Below are 18,309 nucleotides of genomic sequence, written 5' to 3' on the forward strand. Positions count from 1 at the left end.
CATGGAGGACGAGAAATAAAGAAAAGGAGAGCAGAAAGTTAAAAACAGACAAAGTGAGAAAAGTAAAGTTTGTGAATCAGAACGAGAGAAAGAAACCAGAGCGATATAAAAAAGGATCAGAAGGAGGGCAGAGGGTCAGAGGAACTGAACAGACAGGAATAGTCGATAACGCTTCAGGCTGCTCGCTCAGCGCAGTATCACCCACACAAGGACAGATGCAGAGACATGGATGAGGTGTGTGTGTGTGTGTGTGTGTGTCTGTGTGTGTGTGTGTGTGTGTGTGTGTGTGAGTGTGTCTCTGTGTGTGTGTGTGTCTCTCTCTGTGTGTGTGTGTGTGTGTGTGTGTGTGTGTCTGTGTCTGTGTGTCTGTGTGTGTGTGTGAGTGTGTCTCTGTGTGTGTGTGTCTCTGAGTGTGTCTCTGTGTCTGTGTGTGTGTGTGTGTGTGTGTGTGTGTGTGTGTGTGTGTGGGGGAAATCTGTGTCAAAAACAACCCGGAAGTCTCATCGAGTCAGTCCTTGTTAATCCATTTCAAACAGCACACACACCAACAAAAATAAAAAATCCTGTCTGGTTTTCAGGCGTCTCCTCCTCAGGTCTGTCTACCCAGAATGCCTGGCGGGGAGGCGGCGCTGTCGTCCTGTTTGATCTCCCCCAAAACCCCCCCGCCGAGTCCCACAACGTACATCTCTTCCTCTCCACTATCCCAGAATTCCACAGTGCAGCTTCTCGTTGCCTGGCAGGCCCCACAGCCGCAGTCTGCCATTCATTACGTGCTCAGCGGGAGCCGGGCATAAAAACGACTTAAGTCCTCGCTGCGCTCAGCCTCATAAAAAAGCACAGAGAACTGAAAACTTCACCACGTAGAGCCACGTGTGCAGCCGGCAGGATGCTGCGCTGGCATTTAGCTTTACAAAATGAGTCTTTGCTTCTTCAGTACGAGGCTACGCCCATCTTTCCTTCTACCTGCTTCGTCCTCCACAACAATTCATTCATCCTCATGTCCTCAAAAGATCTTTTTGTTGAGGGGAATCTTTAAACCTGAGTAGTGGTATGTTTACTTCTGTTCCATATTATGAAGTCTTAAAGTCTTTATTTATGATTTTTCACTCTTAAATGTATAAATCAAGTATCTCCTCTGAAAATAACTCTGTGAGTCATGACTGTCTACAATGGGTGTAACACCCGAGTCCCACTGTCTGTGATGTTTTCAGAGTTTTCAGAGTCCTATCTTCACTTTGTTTACATCGCCAGGACGGCCGGCTGACTCCTCCCCTCGTGTATAAAAGTTGTTTAATTGAGGGACTAGAGAAAAGAAGATTAACATACTGTACTCACTGCTTAACTGTGTTTCTAGATCACGCTCATTTCAGGTAAATTTACATGCAGTGTGAAGATACCAGCATAATAAAGAGCGCTAGCATTAGCATGCTAACACAACAATGCAGCACAAGTTGTTTTGGTTTCATGCTGGTGCTCAAGGGCGACATCTGCTGGATCAAAAAATCACATATAAAGCCTTTAATGATAACAAAAGTTGAAAATACTCCTTTAAAACTTCCACCTGACCCGTCAGTCAGAACATGATTGAGAGAATATGGTATTTATTTAAGGGCTGGCGTCTTTAAAGGACAGATGTACAGTTATAACGACACAAAGTCAAATTGGATATTTATTCCCCCTGTGTTGGATTATGAAGCTGTTAAAGTTTGTCTCATTTTCTCGCTCGTTTATTTGTCGGCGGCGCTCTTCAAAGTGAAGTGTCACCGTTTGTGTTTTTAATCATTTTTCGAGCACTTGGACGGCCTTATTACAAACTGCGTCGTTCAGTTCTGACTGGCTGAGTCACACTGGGCGCTGCTGTAAAGTACACGATAAACAACACACCTTTGAAAAATCGATTAACATTTAATTTACATGTTAATGTGCAAACTGAAAGCCGGCACTCGCACAAATGCTAATAACGAGCCGCTTAACCGCCATGTTGTCCCACTGTTTTTTAAGAATTACATCGCTGAGGAGAACAACTCATTTGAGCTGCTCGACAATAACTGCAGAGTAATGTGCTGCGTTTATTAGCCTGCTATGAAGTAGTCCAATTTATCTGGAATTATAGCTCATAGAGCAGCGGCTACACGGGCACAGAGATTTTCATTTGACTTGATTTGATAGAAACGACGCAATTGAACACAGCTGAACTACAAAGCAATCAAATGACAATGTTTCTGATTGCTCATTTCCAACTCTTGTCCACAGACTTTAACATGTTCATTGTAATTAAAATGTACAGATTGTGATTCATTCATGTTTGAATTAAATTTCACTCCTCGAGTACATTTATCATCAGGAGGGGATTTCCCTTTTCTTCCTTTATGCTCTTCTTGGGGGAAGGGGGGAGGATAGCAAATTTGATTTAAAAAGCCTCTTACACTCAGGAGATGCAACCAAAAACGAAAATGTTGTGAGCATTATGTGAAAGTTGCAGTCGGTTACATGTAAAGAAGGGCCCGACCGATATGAGGTTTTTAGGGCCGATGCCGATATCGATATTGAAGAGAAAAAAAAGAATCTGTACCGATATATCGGCCAATATCTTTCTTAGATCTGTTGGATCTGTAGATATAGATATAGATTTACACATTTGTTGTGTTGATCCCTCAAATGCAGCCATCAGACACTTGTGGAAAAGATATATGACGAAGACAAGATGGAAAAGTAACTGAGCATGTACGTGCATCACCGCTCGACACTCTGGAGAGAGATACCGATTGTTTTAATCCATATAGCGCCCTCTGCTGGTGAAAGAGAACTGCTAGTCCACATTAAATGCTATTTGACTGGTGATTAAATCTGGTAATATCTGCGCATAACCACAATAAAATTAGCCGATAGCGATCGTCACTGGATACGCTGATATCGGCCGGCTGATTCATCGGTCGAGCTGTAAAGTTCCATATACTTGAATATTCGGGTTGAATGTGGAAAAACACGGCACATTCTGTAAGTCATTGCTGCAAATAGCGACTTCCGCTAAAGTGACCTATCACCTCTCTAAGAACCAGACCAACGTCCTTACTTTACTTTGAGGGATCAACACAATGAATGTGTAAATCTATATCTATCTCTAAAGATCCAACAGATCTAAGAAAGATATTGGCCGATATGTCGGTACAGATTATTTTCTATCTCCAATATCGATAGCGGCATCGGCCCTCAAAACCTCATATCGGTCGGGCCCTTCTTTACATATAACCGACTGCAACTTTCACATAATGCTCACAACATTAGAGGATATACTGCATTAGAGGCAGTTTGATCCAACCTTCACAACAGGATCCTAAGACGCTGACTAGACTCTTCTTCTCTGTCGCCCCCTGGTGGTGGAATGAACTTCCAAACTCCATGTGATCTGCAGAGTCCCTCTGCACCTTTAAGAAAAAGCTAAAGACCCAGCTCTTTCATGAATACCTACTAACTTAATGATGATGTCTCCATATTATTGATGATGATGATGGTAATGACGATGGTTTTTGTTTGATAACGACGACTTATAAGGTGGTTTCTATACTGATTAGAGCTCTCAAGAACTGCCCTCAATGTTGTGCTTTGCCTCTGGTCACTTCCTGTCAGCACCTGTGTGTCCAATCAGACTCAAAGCTGATCGTTTGCTCTTACTCACATTGTTCCCTTTTTTCTAGATCCTTGCTTGTGTTGTTCTTACTCTCTGATGTACGTCGCTTTGGATAAAAGTGTCTGCTAAGTGAATTGTAGAACTGTACTTTGGGCCACACTGGGACTTGAACCGGCGACCAAAGTCCCCACAGCCTGAGCTACTCCACATGCTCCACAAACAGATTTTTTGCTTTCATGTTGGGAATCTTCCAGCACATTAGTGGGTCAAACTGCTCATGTCTTAATATCCATAAACTTAAATGATGTATAGAAAGCCCTTTAAACACGTTAGCCGGCACAATACTGATATGCTACCGAGTTAGCATGGCAGAGGCTGCAGCTGGAAGAGAGTAGGCTCAAACATTCAGCAGCTCCTCTCTGTGGGTTTGTCACAGCTTTTCACACATCATTTGCTTCACTACCAATAAAAAAAAACCGGAGTCATTGAGCTCCAATTCATCTGACGACAAGTCAAATACAAGATTAGCTCATGATATGACAGGGAGATATTCATGTCAGTTTAAAACCTGGATGAGGGAAAGCATAAGGTCCACATTAGAGCAGAGGGATCAGCGTGCGGCCAGGATGGATTTTTTACGACCTTCCAGTTATGGCACAGCCTCTTTAATCAGCCTGTTTCCTGGCCGAGGTCGAGGTGTATATCTGTCGAGTTAGCTGACACCCCGCTAACCCCCCCGTCCTCCTCCGTCTTCTCCCTGCAGCTTCTATATCTTTATATCGTTATTATGAACCTGTGCAGCATTCAGGGGATCCATGTGCTAAACCCCATGCTCGGCTGGTCGTTAAAAAAAAAAAAGCCGAGCTCGTCTGGTACAGCGAGTGCAGGAAACTCGACACTTCCGAAATGTTAACTACCGTACTCGGGCTAACGTTATCCCCCCCCCCCCCCCCCCCCCGCTGTCATCCTCCGCCCGCCCCGGAGACGTCTTCCAGGAATGCCCCCTGCGCTCAAAAAGTCAGAGGTCGCCTTGTCCCGGAGCCAGAGGACTAACTTGAGGTACACGCTGGGAATAGGACGAGTGTGTGTGTGTGTGTGTGTGGAGTAAGGTGTGTGTGTGTGTGTGTGTGTGTGGAGTAAGGTGTGTGTGTATCACTGCAGTTGGCGCCTTCAAAGCAAAGGTTCACATGATCAGAGCGCTCGTGCCAAAAACTGGGGAGTGCACATACTGTATGGTACCACCCCTCCTTTCTCTGTCTGTGTCACACACACACACACACACACACACACACACACACACACACACACACACACACACACACAAACACACACACACACACACACACACACAGACACACACACACACACACAAACACACACACACACACACTCGCCCTCCTTCCTCTCTGAAGGTGTGACGGTGAGCTGCTGGGTCAAAGTCAGACAGATGGCCCTCACAGTCGGGATTCAATATCAGTGACCGAGACCGTACGACCCACCACACACACACACACACACACACACACACACACACACACACACACACACACACACACACACACACACACACACACACACACACCTGCAAAGTGTGCAGGATCCATTCAACCACAAAAACACCAAAGCACACGTATGACCTCCAGACGGTGATCATCACCGCCAACACAGAAGAGTCTTCACCTTCCTCCTCATGAAAAACACTCAAAGGCTTTGAATCCACTCAAAACTGGTTAAAATAATTTAATTTTGTAGCTTCATTTTGTCAGGGTACATTTGGAATAAAAGTCTGAATTGTTATTCTAAGCATCGGAAAACATAACAGACAGGAAGACTGCACAGAAAAACCTTTACTTCAAAACTAAAAACAGGTTTTATATCCTCCATTTAAAGGAAGAATGTGCCACTTTTTGAGCCAGCTTTTTGCACCAGCGTGAAACCAAAACAAACTGCTGTTAGGCCACACCTCCTCCATACTGAAGCCTCCGCTCTCCTCCACCTCCACATGAAGGAGTTATGAATAAGAATGCACCATAATTAACAAAGTTGTCCTTTGCTTGAGCTGCAATATCCTGTGTCCTGTTTACAAATGATGTTGCAGCCATCATATAACATTCTCTGACTGCTGGTCTAATCAATCAGCAGAAGAAATCCCAAAACTTTGAGTCATCATGACCTGAGAAATATGTGAAAACAGGGCCCAGGTTCAAAATACCAGAACCGCCCTTCATGTAGAACAAGGAGTGTGAAACAGTAAACACCCCCGTCATCAGAAACTTTCTTCTTCTCTCGTTCTTCTGAGTTATCAGTTTCAAACAGTGGGGGTTTGAAACACCTGGTTTCCTGTGATGCACCGCCTTGCAAGTACACATCAAACGAGAGCGAGGCGCACAAAGCAGAACGTCAGGTGTCTTTTTCTTCCTGCTCTTCCACGGTTAAGACAAAAGCGTAAACACACACTTGACACATTACAAACCCCCCCCCACTCCGCTTTGTCACTCTGACAAAACACCTTGACACAAATAAAGTGTGACTTTTAATTCCCGCTCTTACTCTTGGCAAACAAAACTGCTATAAATCAAATTGTCCTTTACAATATCCCCTCGTCTTAGCGGTGCTTAGCGCGCAGTTAGCCTACATTATCCCCACTTCATTTAGCTCGGTAAACAATTAACCCAGCGCACACGTGCGTGTGTGTGTGTGTGTGTGTGTGTGTGTGTGAGGGGAATGATTGAGGGATTTGGCATTAGCTATGCTGCGTGGCGTCTCCACACTAACTACTCTAAGTGTTTAACATAGCTGGCCCGCATTTACAGCCACACTCCCCCCCCTCCTTCTACCTCCCCTTACAGAATCAATATGCTTAAACGCTGCCACCAACTCGGAGGGAAGAGAGGGTCGAGCGGAGTTAATTTGAAACAAGCGATTAATATTTCTTATGTTAAATAAGAACACACACACACACACACACAAACACACACACACTCTTGGAGGGCTGGCGCATCGATGAGGTTTGCCTTCCTACAGCCCTGTTTGCGATAGCATTTGGGTTTCACTACAGCAATTACAGCCTTTAATTGAATTGATTTTGATAATGAGCCTCTGTAATGACACCGCAGTGGGAATGGTTGTGTGTATACATGTGTGTGTGTGTGTGTGTGTGTGTGTGTGTGTGTGTGTGTGTGTGTGTGTGTGTGTGTGTGAGTGAGTGAGAGCCGCTGTTGTTTTTCTCGACTTAAATGATCTGTGAGGAGCCGAGCAGGATTTTTTAAAGACGAGGACACACACACACATCTGAAGTCTCCTCTGAAAGTGTGTGATTTAACATTTTCGATTATCATAAGACGGCCCTGCCGTTCGGGGACGCTGAGAGTCGAGGCGCGAGGGAACAATTCAGACAACGAGCAGACTTTTCCAAACTGAAGATATAACTATTACTTTACTCGGTACAAATTACTTGAGAGAAAAGACTCCCCGGGCTTCACATATAACTTACATTTCAGCACGAATCTTGCTTAACAAATGTGGTTTTATTTTAAATTTAACTACTTTTTTGTATATATTTTCACAGCAATGGGTTCAAATATGCAATTTAAAATCATTTTACATTTGTTTTGGAAGGCGTCTCACGACCCCCTAGAGGGTCCCGATCCCCAATTGTGGAACCACATTGACAAGGCGTCGCCTCACGCCTCCTCACATGGGCTTTTATCTTGACCAAAAATGTGATTTTTTTCTTGCGCACTCGGTAAATCTGCATTTTCTTTTGATGCCCCAAATTTAGTTTAGGAATTTGATTTTGAACAACCTTGTTTCAAATTGTAACTGTTTTAAATGATCTCAGTGGTTTTGCGTGTTTGATGTTTTTTTTGCTTGTTTTTGCTGTGCTTGTAATCTCGACGGCGTTGGAAATGAGGGAAACCTCAGTGTCTTTTCGAGAATAAATAAAGGTTTGAAATTAAATTAAAAAAGGAAATTTGCTTAGCTGAACAGCCAATCACAGTGATTCCTCTCAACCGACTGACGCCGATTCAAAATGTGGAATCGGCCGAAAAAAGGCAGACAGGGGGACGACGGGTAGTGACATAGCTGGACACACACCGCAAAAGCAGGGGCCGACGATCTCCTTGGTGTGTCAGGGCCTTTAGAGTGTTTAAAATATCGAAGTGTAAAATATTGAAAACAGCAACACAAACAAACAGACTAATTTATGTACAGTAAAGGTCCTGCTCGGCCCTCGTCCAGTTAACTAAAATGACTGTTTTATGAATGGAGTCTGGCAGCTTTGAAGAAAGAAATGTAACAAACACAAAGTTTGATCCCTGTTGGGACGTCTCCTCTGGTCCACTGTCTCAGTTTTATAAACCAACTTGTCCGAGGTCTAACCTTTTCAGCTTGTTGCATAATATTCTGCCGGCTGCACCACATCAAAGTTTGATGACACCGAGCTCAGTACATGATTAAATGTCATATCCTACACTGCAATATGTCCGCTGTTTTTGGTGAGTTTCGCACCCCCTATAACTACTTCCCCCGGGTCCTCCAGCAGGCCAGAGCTTCTGAAACCTTGCGAGTAAATCAGCTGGTCTATCAGTCGGTGGGAGTCACCTCATTTCTTTTCCTGCCAGCCGGCTCGTCTGCTTCTTAAGTGCTGCGTGGAGAGCTATTGTGATAGAGCAGTGATATGTGTAATAGGCTCGCACCTGAACAAACAGCACACGTCGACTGACAGGCCGTGGACATGAAGCATTCCTCCCCTTCGCTGCACCGCTCATCAAGCACTTCTCTGAAAAACACACACTTGTGCACACTTGAGGGGGGATGTCTGGGTGCGAGTCAGCTGATAAATGGGGGGCTGAGGACGGACTCTTAAATGTCTTCCTTGAACCGTCGCCCGTGATGGATTCGGTTTGATTACACAAGATATTATATGAATGCGAATGAAGCTACAGTGAGTGCAATGGATCAAATATGAACAAGAGAGTCTTATGCAGAATCAAATAGACTGAAAAAAAAGGCATGAAACGTAAAAATGTGCACTGCCTTTTCAAATAAGACGGGTAGATCTGGCTCCTCTATTTGGACTCCATATTTCAGCAATGAAGTCAATGAGGAAAATCTTCTCTTCACCACAAAGTATAGCATCAAGTAAACTTGACATTACAGGAGAAACACAACATATACCCCCCCTTTGGTTTCTTATTGTATCTGCATTATTTAAAGAAAAGTAACTACTTTCATCATTAAGTTAGTAGGTATTCATGAAAGAGCTGGGTCTTTAGCTTTTTCTTAAAGGTGCAGAGGGACTCTGCAGATCACATGGAGTTTGGAAGTTCATTCCACCACCGGGGGGCGACAGAGGAGAAGAGTCTAGTCAGAGACTTAGGACCCTGTTGAAGGTTGGATCAGTCTTTCATTGGCAGAGCGTAGTGGGGGGGAGGGAGTGTAGACCTGGATCAGAGAGTTAAAGTGAGGAGGAGACGTTTCTGTCGCTGTTTTGAAAGCAAGTTTTTGAAATGTGAAACTTCTCTTTTTCAGTGATTTAAAATGTTCTTTAAAATGACATGTTTCTTTAGAGATGAGGAAAAGCACTGTAGATACAAACAAGCTTGTGCATGTTCAACACCGAAAGATATCATAATCCCCCAAAAACAAGCCGCGCACCAACAAACAGTAAGAGTGCATCCCGAGCCCACGGCGGGCCTGCAGAGTGCGAGCAGACTCAGTCATACGGTCCGTCATTTCTCAAGTGAGCGCCGAGTTTCCCCCTTCAAAGAGCGGAGCCGTCAAAGTGTTCAGACCACGGGGGCTTTTTTACATGAAAGACCATCATTTCTCACATCATTGGAAATGATAATACACATTATCACCTACGGCCTCGCGCCTCCGTTCCGCGGCGCTGTCCGACAACTTGAAATAATAATAAATGACCGATTAAATGACTTGTGTCTTTGGATTGTAAATTGCTGCTTTTAAACCCCTAACCTCGGCCGACATCGCTCTCGCTTTGATGAGGCCCCTTTGATGTGCCTTGCGGTTGCACCGGCGCACACACAAACCCTACGACTGTATTCTGGCGCCCGAGCGTCACTAATTATCTCGCCGGCAGAAAGGTAAGGGAGGTGGGGACCTGCCCGTGTGTGTGTGTGTGTGTGTGTGTGTGTGTGTGTGTGTGTGTGTGTGTGTGTGTGTGTGTGTGTGTGGGGTCTCAGAGCGACGGTAGCTTTTAATGAGCCCCACGCTTCTTATCAAGCTTGGCGCTCGACAAACGCTCTGATCCACCCACGTGGAGGACGAGGGAGGGAGGGAGGGGTGGGGGGGGGTTCGACTGATCGCGTCTGAAGCACCCCCCTGTGACCAAACAACCCTCCTCCCCCCCTTCCTCACGCCCAACTTCCCCCAACTTCCTCCCTCTCCCACCTTTTTTTTTTTCTTCCACCCTCCCCTCCCTTCAGCCTTAGTTTCAGAATGAAATATCCTTGAGAGAAACTGTGAATCAAAGGGCTTTTCATCCTTTTTCACAAAGAGAACGAGAGCCAGAGAGGGGTGGAAGATGGGAAAAAAGAGATTCAACCGGACAAAGGAGGGAGACGGAGAGAGAGAGAGAGAGAGAGAGAGGGTGAGGGAGGGAGGGCAGGAGGTAGAGAGAGAGAGAGAGAGAGAGAGAGAGAGAAAGAAGGAAACCCGGATAAAAGGACTGAACTTCTCCGAGCTGGAGGGCACTCCAGAGGACACGTCCTAGATTAGCGCTCGCCCTCCCTTCATACTTCCATCTCTCCTTCCCCTCTACCCCTTCTTCAGACGGAGAGAAAGCAGCGGCCCCGGGGCCCTTTTGGCGGGCGTCAGGGGGAGAGTGAAGGGGGGGGGAGAAAAAAGAGGAGAGACACGGGGCATTTAGACATCTGTCAGCCACTAATGAAAGAGTTCAATTTAGTGGAAAATCTCAAACAACCTTGTCTGACAGGCCGGCTGACAGGCTTTAACACGCTGCGTGTTGCTGTTGTTGGTAAGAGTGTGTGTGTGTGTGTGTGTGTGTGTGTGTGTGTGTGTGTGTGTGTGTGTGTGTGTGTGTGTGTTAGTGTGGAGGGTGTGTGTGTTAGCGTGGAGGGTGGGTGTGTCCCTGAGTGGATCAGGAGGGGGAAATTAAAAATTAAAAATGAAAATATAGAAGAGAAAAAATGTAATAAAGGAAAACTGTGCAGGGGCATATGCTTGTGTGCACATAAAAGTGTGTATATGTGTTTGCATGTGCATGTGTCTGTGTGTGTGTGTTTGTGTGGATCAGCCTGTGCAGCAGGGGTTGGGTCTTATGGCTTTAACTCGCTCCAGGGGTGCAGGACATGTTTTTCGCCGATAGATGGGTTAGCAGGGGTCTGTGTGTGTGTGTGTGTGTGTGTGTGTGTGTGTGTGTGTGTGTGTGTGTGTGCGCGTGCATGTGTGTTCGGGCTGTTAAGGCAACACACACACACACACACACACACACACACACACACAAGCAGACAAACTCACTTAGTCTCCACCCCCCTGAGCTTCATTAGCAGGTCATTAGAAATGAATTGAGTGAAAACTGTTCTTTAAGAAACAGCTTTTTGCACGTTTATCTCCACTGACGTGTGTGTGTGTGTGTGTGTGTGTGTGCACATGTGTGCGTGTGAGTGTATGCACATGTGTGCGTGTGTGATGACTTATTACTTTTATTTTATTTTCATTTAAATTCTTTAATTCCACTCGCCGGTTAATGTTTTCCGCTCTGTGGTGATGCCGCTGTTAATGAGCACACTAACTTATCGACTCTGAAGCTTAAATGTTTGAAATAAAAGTCTGCAGAGGAATCTTTTCCAAAAGATGAACGCATCTCACATGAAGGTGGACGCTCCGTCTCAATTAAGTAACTTCACATAGCTGTGAAAGTGGACTGCTTAAACGCTCTGTTTCTACATCTCGAGAATCTCTGTGAAGACATTAAAACCTTTAGAAATGTTTTACTGTCTGACACAAATAAAAATCAATGAATCAGACCATGGGAACAATTATCATGACCACAAACTCACCTATAGAATGCCTACCTGCACATGCAAATATTACACGTGCACTGCATGTTCCTTCCTTCCTCTTATATACATTAAAGTCTTTGTGTGATTTTTCACACTTAAATATATAAATCAAGTATCTCCTCTGAAAATAACTCTGTGAGTCATGACTGTCTACAATGGGTGTAACACCCGAGTCCCACTGTCTGTGATGTTTTCAGAGTTTTCAGAGTCCTATCTTCACTTTGTTTACATCGCCGGGACGGCCGGCTGACTCCTCCCCTCGTGTATAAAAGTTGTTTAATTGAGGGACTAGAGAAAAGAAGAATAACATACTGTACTCACTGCTTAACTGTGTTTCTAGATCACGCTCATTTCAGGTAAATTTACATGCAGTGTGAAGATACCAGCATAATAAAGATCGCTAGCATTAGCATGCTAACACAACAATGCAGCGCGAGTTGTTTTGGTTTCATGCTGGTGCTCAAGGGCGACATCTGCTGGATCAAAAAATCACATATAAAGCCTTTAATGATAACAAAAGTTGAAAATACTCCTTTAAAACTTCCACCTGACCCGTCAGTCATGAACATGATTGAGAGAATATGGTATTTATTTAAGGGCTGGCGTCTTTAAAGGCATATAAAGCCTTTAAGCAGCTAGAAACAGGTGATTGCAGATTGCAGCTCGCTCTCTCTCTCATTGACTGTCCCTACCCTTCCTTTAAAAAATACAAAAGCAAGATGGCTAAGAAACCGAACTAAGACCTACACACACCCATACAAGATGAACAGCGCTAAGAGACCTAAGTGAAACATATATATAATAATAAATCTTAAGGCCAAGACTCCCGTTTGCTCATGCGGTGATCCACCTATGCATAGAAACTATTCTCCAAATGGTATTTCTTTTTTTAAGACAATGTCACAGATGGTCTCGACTCCAGGTCGGTAATTTAACATATTAAAGCGCCGATATACAAAATATTCTTACAAGCACCTTTTAAAGCTCTGTAATCAACACAGTAGATCGTGGCAGTTGTAAAACATGAAGTGTGAAAACAAGCAATTAAAAAAGGTGAAATTACACACTGCAGGCCTACTGCGCTGACTTCATATGAGTTAGTGTGAACAGCAGTTATAAAAGATTCTTATACCAACCTCCTTTGGAACATTTCTCTGGAACTAAAAGCTTTTGGGCTGCACAACACAACCTTGGCATGCACACCTAATGCTGTCGTCTTGCAGCTGCAGACACAACAACAACAACAGCAACACAAAATAAAAGGCATTTCATGATAGAAATATGTGAAAAACTGAAAAGAAGAAGTCTAGTTATTGCAGAGGAATTCCTGTCGGGGCCTGATTATGCTGTGGCAACATTTGCTTCATCTCTAAAGTATGACAGGCAGGTCTGCAGCCGACGTGAATGTACACTTTTACTGCGTTCGTTCAATCACTTGTGCATACATTTTGTGCAGTTGGATCACGGGCCAATCCTCTGCAAAGACAGCTGACGAAGAGATTAGAGCAGATATGAAGCAGCGTGGAGAAGTGTCTCTTCCTGCTTTCCCCGTCTGTTTGGTGGAGATTTTCTTCCCTCCTTTGTGTCATCTTTAAACCTCCATCCTTCACTCTCATCATCACGTTGCTCTGAGAGACTCATCACAATAACCACAGACCATAATGCTTTATGCCCTCCTAAAAAAGAAAAAAAGAAAAAGGCAGCCGCTCAACTGTTCCAGCCCAACATGGCTGCCTGTCGCCGCATGCCAACACCGCGGTGCCCTTTTCTTCCAATTTGGCCCCCGTCCAGCTCTCCACTTTGATTGCGCCCCCCCCCCCCCCCGCCCCCCCCTGTTAGGGCCTTGGGTTTGGAAGGAGAGAGATAGAGCGAGCGAGGCGAAGAGTGCCAACACAAACATTGTTCTGCCGGCTTTTTACAAGCCAGGAGAGTGAGGAAGTTAATAAGCAGGTATTGGTTTTTAACTGCGGCCCCGTTTATTGCTTTGCCCTCGAGCGTGCTGGAGTGCTCTCCTCCACCTTTTTACCGTCCATCTGCCCGTCAACTCCGCTAAACTCGCCTTCAATTTCTCTACACTCTCTCTCTGTCAGCTCTCCTTTTGTCTTGCATCGCCTCGTTCAGCAATTATTTCACCATCATCACCGTCATCCTTTTCATCCCCCTTTCCCCTGGCTGACTCCACATTTTTAATTCCATGCAAAAGGTGGAGTCAGATTTTATAAACAGAGCCCACTTAATAATCCGTCATTATGCCACTATTGATTCAGTGTTTTGCTGGAGTGTTGGAGAGTGAGCTACATTTATTGGTCCTGTATATTAGGGTTTTAAACCACACCCGTCAGTCAATACTGGACTTTTATTAAAAAATCCGATCTCAGCCGCTCGGCGTCGTCCGACTCCCAACATGATGAATACGATGCAGGTTTAATCACACTCATGTTACGTTGTTGATCAATGTCGTCTGTGTTTAATGGACATTTTTTAATTTCCACAGCTCCAGGAAGCTTTTCTGCACGGCCAAGGATTTAAATGTTTTCAGAGGCAATCTCCAAAGAGGAGAACTCCCATGATTCCCCACCAGCCTCAGCGTCATCTTTTGTTATTGTAGTCTGTAGAGCCCCCTGGTGGCGGAATCTACATATTGTATCTGTAAGAGGCTGTACCTAATTATTTAGATCCAGAATACGTTCAAAAACACCAGAACTTTTCCTCAATAACAGGCCTTCTCCGATTAGATGCCTTTGTGAGATTTATAGTTATGTTACATATCAAAGCATTTAGACGTTTTTAGTTCTTCACATTTAAAAAGCAGTTTATCTTCATTTTGTCCTCTTTTCACTTTTTCACCAAACTTGTGTCATCGACATCGACTACAAAACAAATATGTTGCAGTTGGACTTCAAAAAAGCCCCAAAAAAACATAAAAGCAGGCCGAGATGCTGCAGGAGAAAGAAGCTAGCAAAGAGGAGGATGACCACAGGGAAGGAGGGGGATGTTGTGGTGTAGAAGAAGGGGATTTCATGTTCCTGTAATCCTGAAAGTGCTGCAGTTTGTGTCCTCCCCCAGGGCTGTTTTCACACCTCCAACAAGGGATAAGTAGTGAGTGTCTCTCGCAGCGCAGGAGAACAGAGCGCGTTTAACATTCTTATTCCGCGAGCAATTAACACGGTGACTCTGTGCGAAAAACAACAAGCCTCACTCCCGACAATCAGGGGAACCTGAGCACAAATCCCGGCTAGCTCTTGAGGGATTCGCAGCATCCGCCTTGTCTTACCCCGGGAGGGTGGGGGGGGGCCTATCCGCTGATCCAACTGACAGAAGCGAGTGAGTACAGGCGCTCAATTGATGAGATTCCAGTTAGCCGGTGCAGCCAAGAAGAGCGAGGCGGGGGGGGGGGGGGGCGGGGGGGGCGCAGCCAATAGCCCGAGCAGAAGGGATCTGGGGGCTTCTAAATATCCACCCAGGGCTAAAAGAGTGAGAGTGCAAGCAAGCAAGCAACCGGCCCACTTCCTCGATGGCTCTCTTGGGCCGTGAGAGGGAACAATAGCGGAGAATGAAACAGGCAGCATAAAAGAAAGAAAAACAGCAGAGCATCCACACGTGCATTATTGTAAAAAGCGTGTCCTGATATGCTGAACCTGGATGCTGAGCACAATGTTTTTCTTACTTCTAACGATATCTAGAGGTCTTTTATTATCACTGCATCACAAAAAATGGTTGTGCTGATACAGAAGTGCCGACTAAGGAGGACAAGAAGAAGACTATTTGCGGACGTAGCCGGTGCACATTAAATATTATTTTGAATTTTTTTTTGCAAAAATTGGATGTGTTGTTAAAATCATTTACTGTGTTTCTTAGAGATGGAGGAGCAATGTTAGCAATTTTAAACTTTGATTGTATTGATTTTACCGTTGGTTACCTAAGATTATTATTCTTACTAACTGACAAATGTTCATCTAGCTACAATTCTACAATTCACTTAGCAGACGCTTTAATCCAAAGCGACGTACATCAGAGAGTAAGAACAACACAAGCAAGGATCTAGAAAAAAGGGAACAATGTGAGTAAGAGCAAACGATCAGCTTTGAGTCTGATTGGACACACAGGTGCTGACAGGAAGTGACCAGAGGCAAAGCACAACATTGAGGGCAGTTCTTGAGAGCTCTAATCAGTATAGAAACCATCTTATAAGTCGTCGTTATCAAACAAAAACCATCGTCATTACCATCATCATCATCAATAATATGGAGACCATCATCATTAAGTTAGTAGGTATTCATGAAAGAGCTGGCTCTTTAGCTTTTTCTTAAAGGTGCAGAGGGACTCTAGCTGTTTGCTCTCTTCAAAGCCACCAAACTCCAATCGGAATAAAACGTTATTTTACTTTGCAACACGCAGGACTTGCTGGTCTACCGCTGCATCAATCGGTTGTTTACTTTAAACAGTTGAAATTGTGGAGTGTACCTTTAAGACATACTGTGTTGCTAAGTAACTAGGGGAGCGATGTCCCTAGACGGCCCCTTGTCTAACCTCAGGAAGACCCCCAGCCCCCCGTCCCATCTGACAGGGATAGTCTCCCCTTGTTAGCACAATAGTTAGCACAAAATATATCATTTGAGGCAGCGGTAGAACAGCAATTCCCAATTTTTTAAGAAGTAAATGTCAATGTTTTGTCAGCGGAGTCTCGTAGCTTTCAAAGGACGCACAATTAACAACTTACAAAAAACATAAACTCTAAGTAAATCTTCCTTTCCTCTGCATTTATTTCCTCCTTAAGATGAAAGCATTCATTTATCTAATACCATTAAGGACTTTCTCTTTCTGTTCAACAGTCTTAAAAAAAGCCACTTCAGTGTCATTACGGCAGCACGCACGATACAAAGAACCTGGAGACCGAAATGGAATTCAGCCTCAGTTCATTTCAGCTGATATTTCCGGTGAAGAAAAGGCTTCCTATTTGATGTAAAAAAAAAAAACAACATGTTTACGATAAACACCGTCATTACTGCAGAGTCTAACACAGAGTCACTTCCTCACCTGCACACACGTTTAGTCCTCTGGGCACTCACCAGACTACAAAGGCACTGTGGCAGCATACCAACACACTGATGTTTATACCTGTGTATCCTCACACACACACACACTCACACACAGGTTGGGGCGGGGCCGCCTCAGGGCTCCGCTGTAAGTGTGTGATTAGAGGAGAGAAAGTCAGAGGCAGAGGAGAATCGAGGACACACTCACCCCTGTTAAGGTCTTTATGTTGTGCAGTGCATTCTGGGCTTCAAGGGCAGCTTTCCTTGTGTAAAACGTGACAAAACAGCAGCCTGGGGAGAGAGAGAGAGAGAGACAGAGAGAGAGTGCAGATGAGCATAAGGAGCAACAAAGAGCGTCTTCTCTATTCATCCGCCTGGCATCACCTGTCGACACTGGCAAGACGCTGAGTGAATGTTAAGGGTGACACATCGTAGTGGAGACGGAGAGAAACGCTTTTTGGATTTTTTGTTTCAACGCTGATGACTTGAGCCTGGAGCAGCAGCACGCACACACACACACACACACACACACACACACACACACACACACACACAAGAGACAGAGACTGAGGAGGAAGACGAGCCTCTTCATTAATCCTTGAGTAATCTTTGAACAGTCACTAACTCACTCGTTCGGTAAAGAAAGGATTCAGTCATTTATTTATTGCTCGCGCTCGCTCACTCGTTTGCTCACTGGATCGTGTCTACAAGGGTGATTAAGTCTCTCTAACTAATTCAAAGACTCTAACTTCTATTGATTTGGTGATTCACATGTCAAAAGACATCTACAAGTTCGGGCTGATGATGAGCACACTTCCTGAAATAAACATGTAAGTTCCGATATAAACATGCTTTCAGCGGCGTATTTTGACAACATTTTGATGTCTTCAAACCGGCAAGATTTCCCCCTAGACTACCCCCCAGGTTTCAGGTTCTGAATTGCACCCCAGGTTTCTCTTCCAATGTAAAGGAGGCGTCTTTTTTTGTTAGCCGGCAGCTGCAGACCAGCTTAAAAAAAAAAAAAGACAGTGCTGCAAGAAATTATCTGCAGACAAAGTCTACCAATCAAAGAACAACAACTAACAACTGACTACTTACAGATAGTTATTCTAAGTGAAACAAAGACTAACTAAAAGTGTGTTTTTCAGAAGGTAATATATGGATCTTTTACACATTTGTGGATCTGTGTACGCATATTCAAATAGTTTTGCCACAATAATAGCTCCATAGTAATATCCTCTAATCTAAGCCAGAACCAGCCTTAGTGTAAAACCCTGAAAAACCTCCAGAGTCACCACTGACAAACACTGCAGAGCACAGTTGTTGTATTTCTACCTCTTCCTCAATAAGTTCATTTTTTTGTGTTCTTGTGGGTGTTTTAAAATGAATCTTACTCCATTTTATCAAGACAATAACTCACAGAGAAAGGGTTCAAGGTCGAGGTAGACGGGTAACTCCAGTGTTCTGCAAAGAATCATGACTCATCTGCCAATGGAGTTTTGTAGCTTTTGAAGAGAGCAAAATTAGATTCTGGTCCTGAATGGTGTGTTTTGTTTGGACCAGAGAAGGTAGGCGGTTTTAAGGTGACCCTCCC

The 18,309-nt window shown here is 44.4% G+C and overlaps 1 protein-coding gene across 24 annotated transcripts in view; it reads right to left on the minus strand.

Moving 5' to 3' along the window:
• celf2 (cugbp, Elav-like family member 2) overlaps positions 1-18,309 on the minus strand; it is a 211,378-nt gene that overhangs the window by 52,279 nt on the left and 140,790 nt on the right. For all 24 annotated transcript variants that reach the window (XM_065951236.1, XM_065951235.1, XM_065951237.1 and 21 more), the window contains one exon: positions 16,924-17,006. In XM_065951236.1, coding sequence (XP_065807308.1) covers positions 16,924-17,006 — 83 coding nt within the window. The remainder of the gene's footprint in view (positions 1-16,923; positions 17,007-18,309) is intronic.

Source organism: Labrus bergylta, chromosome 23, assembly GCF_963930695.1.
Source record: "Labrus bergylta chromosome 23, fLabBer1.1, whole genome shotgun sequence".
Taxonomy (NCBI): domain Eukaryota; kingdom Metazoa; phylum Chordata; class Actinopteri; order Labriformes; family Labridae; genus Labrus; species Labrus bergylta.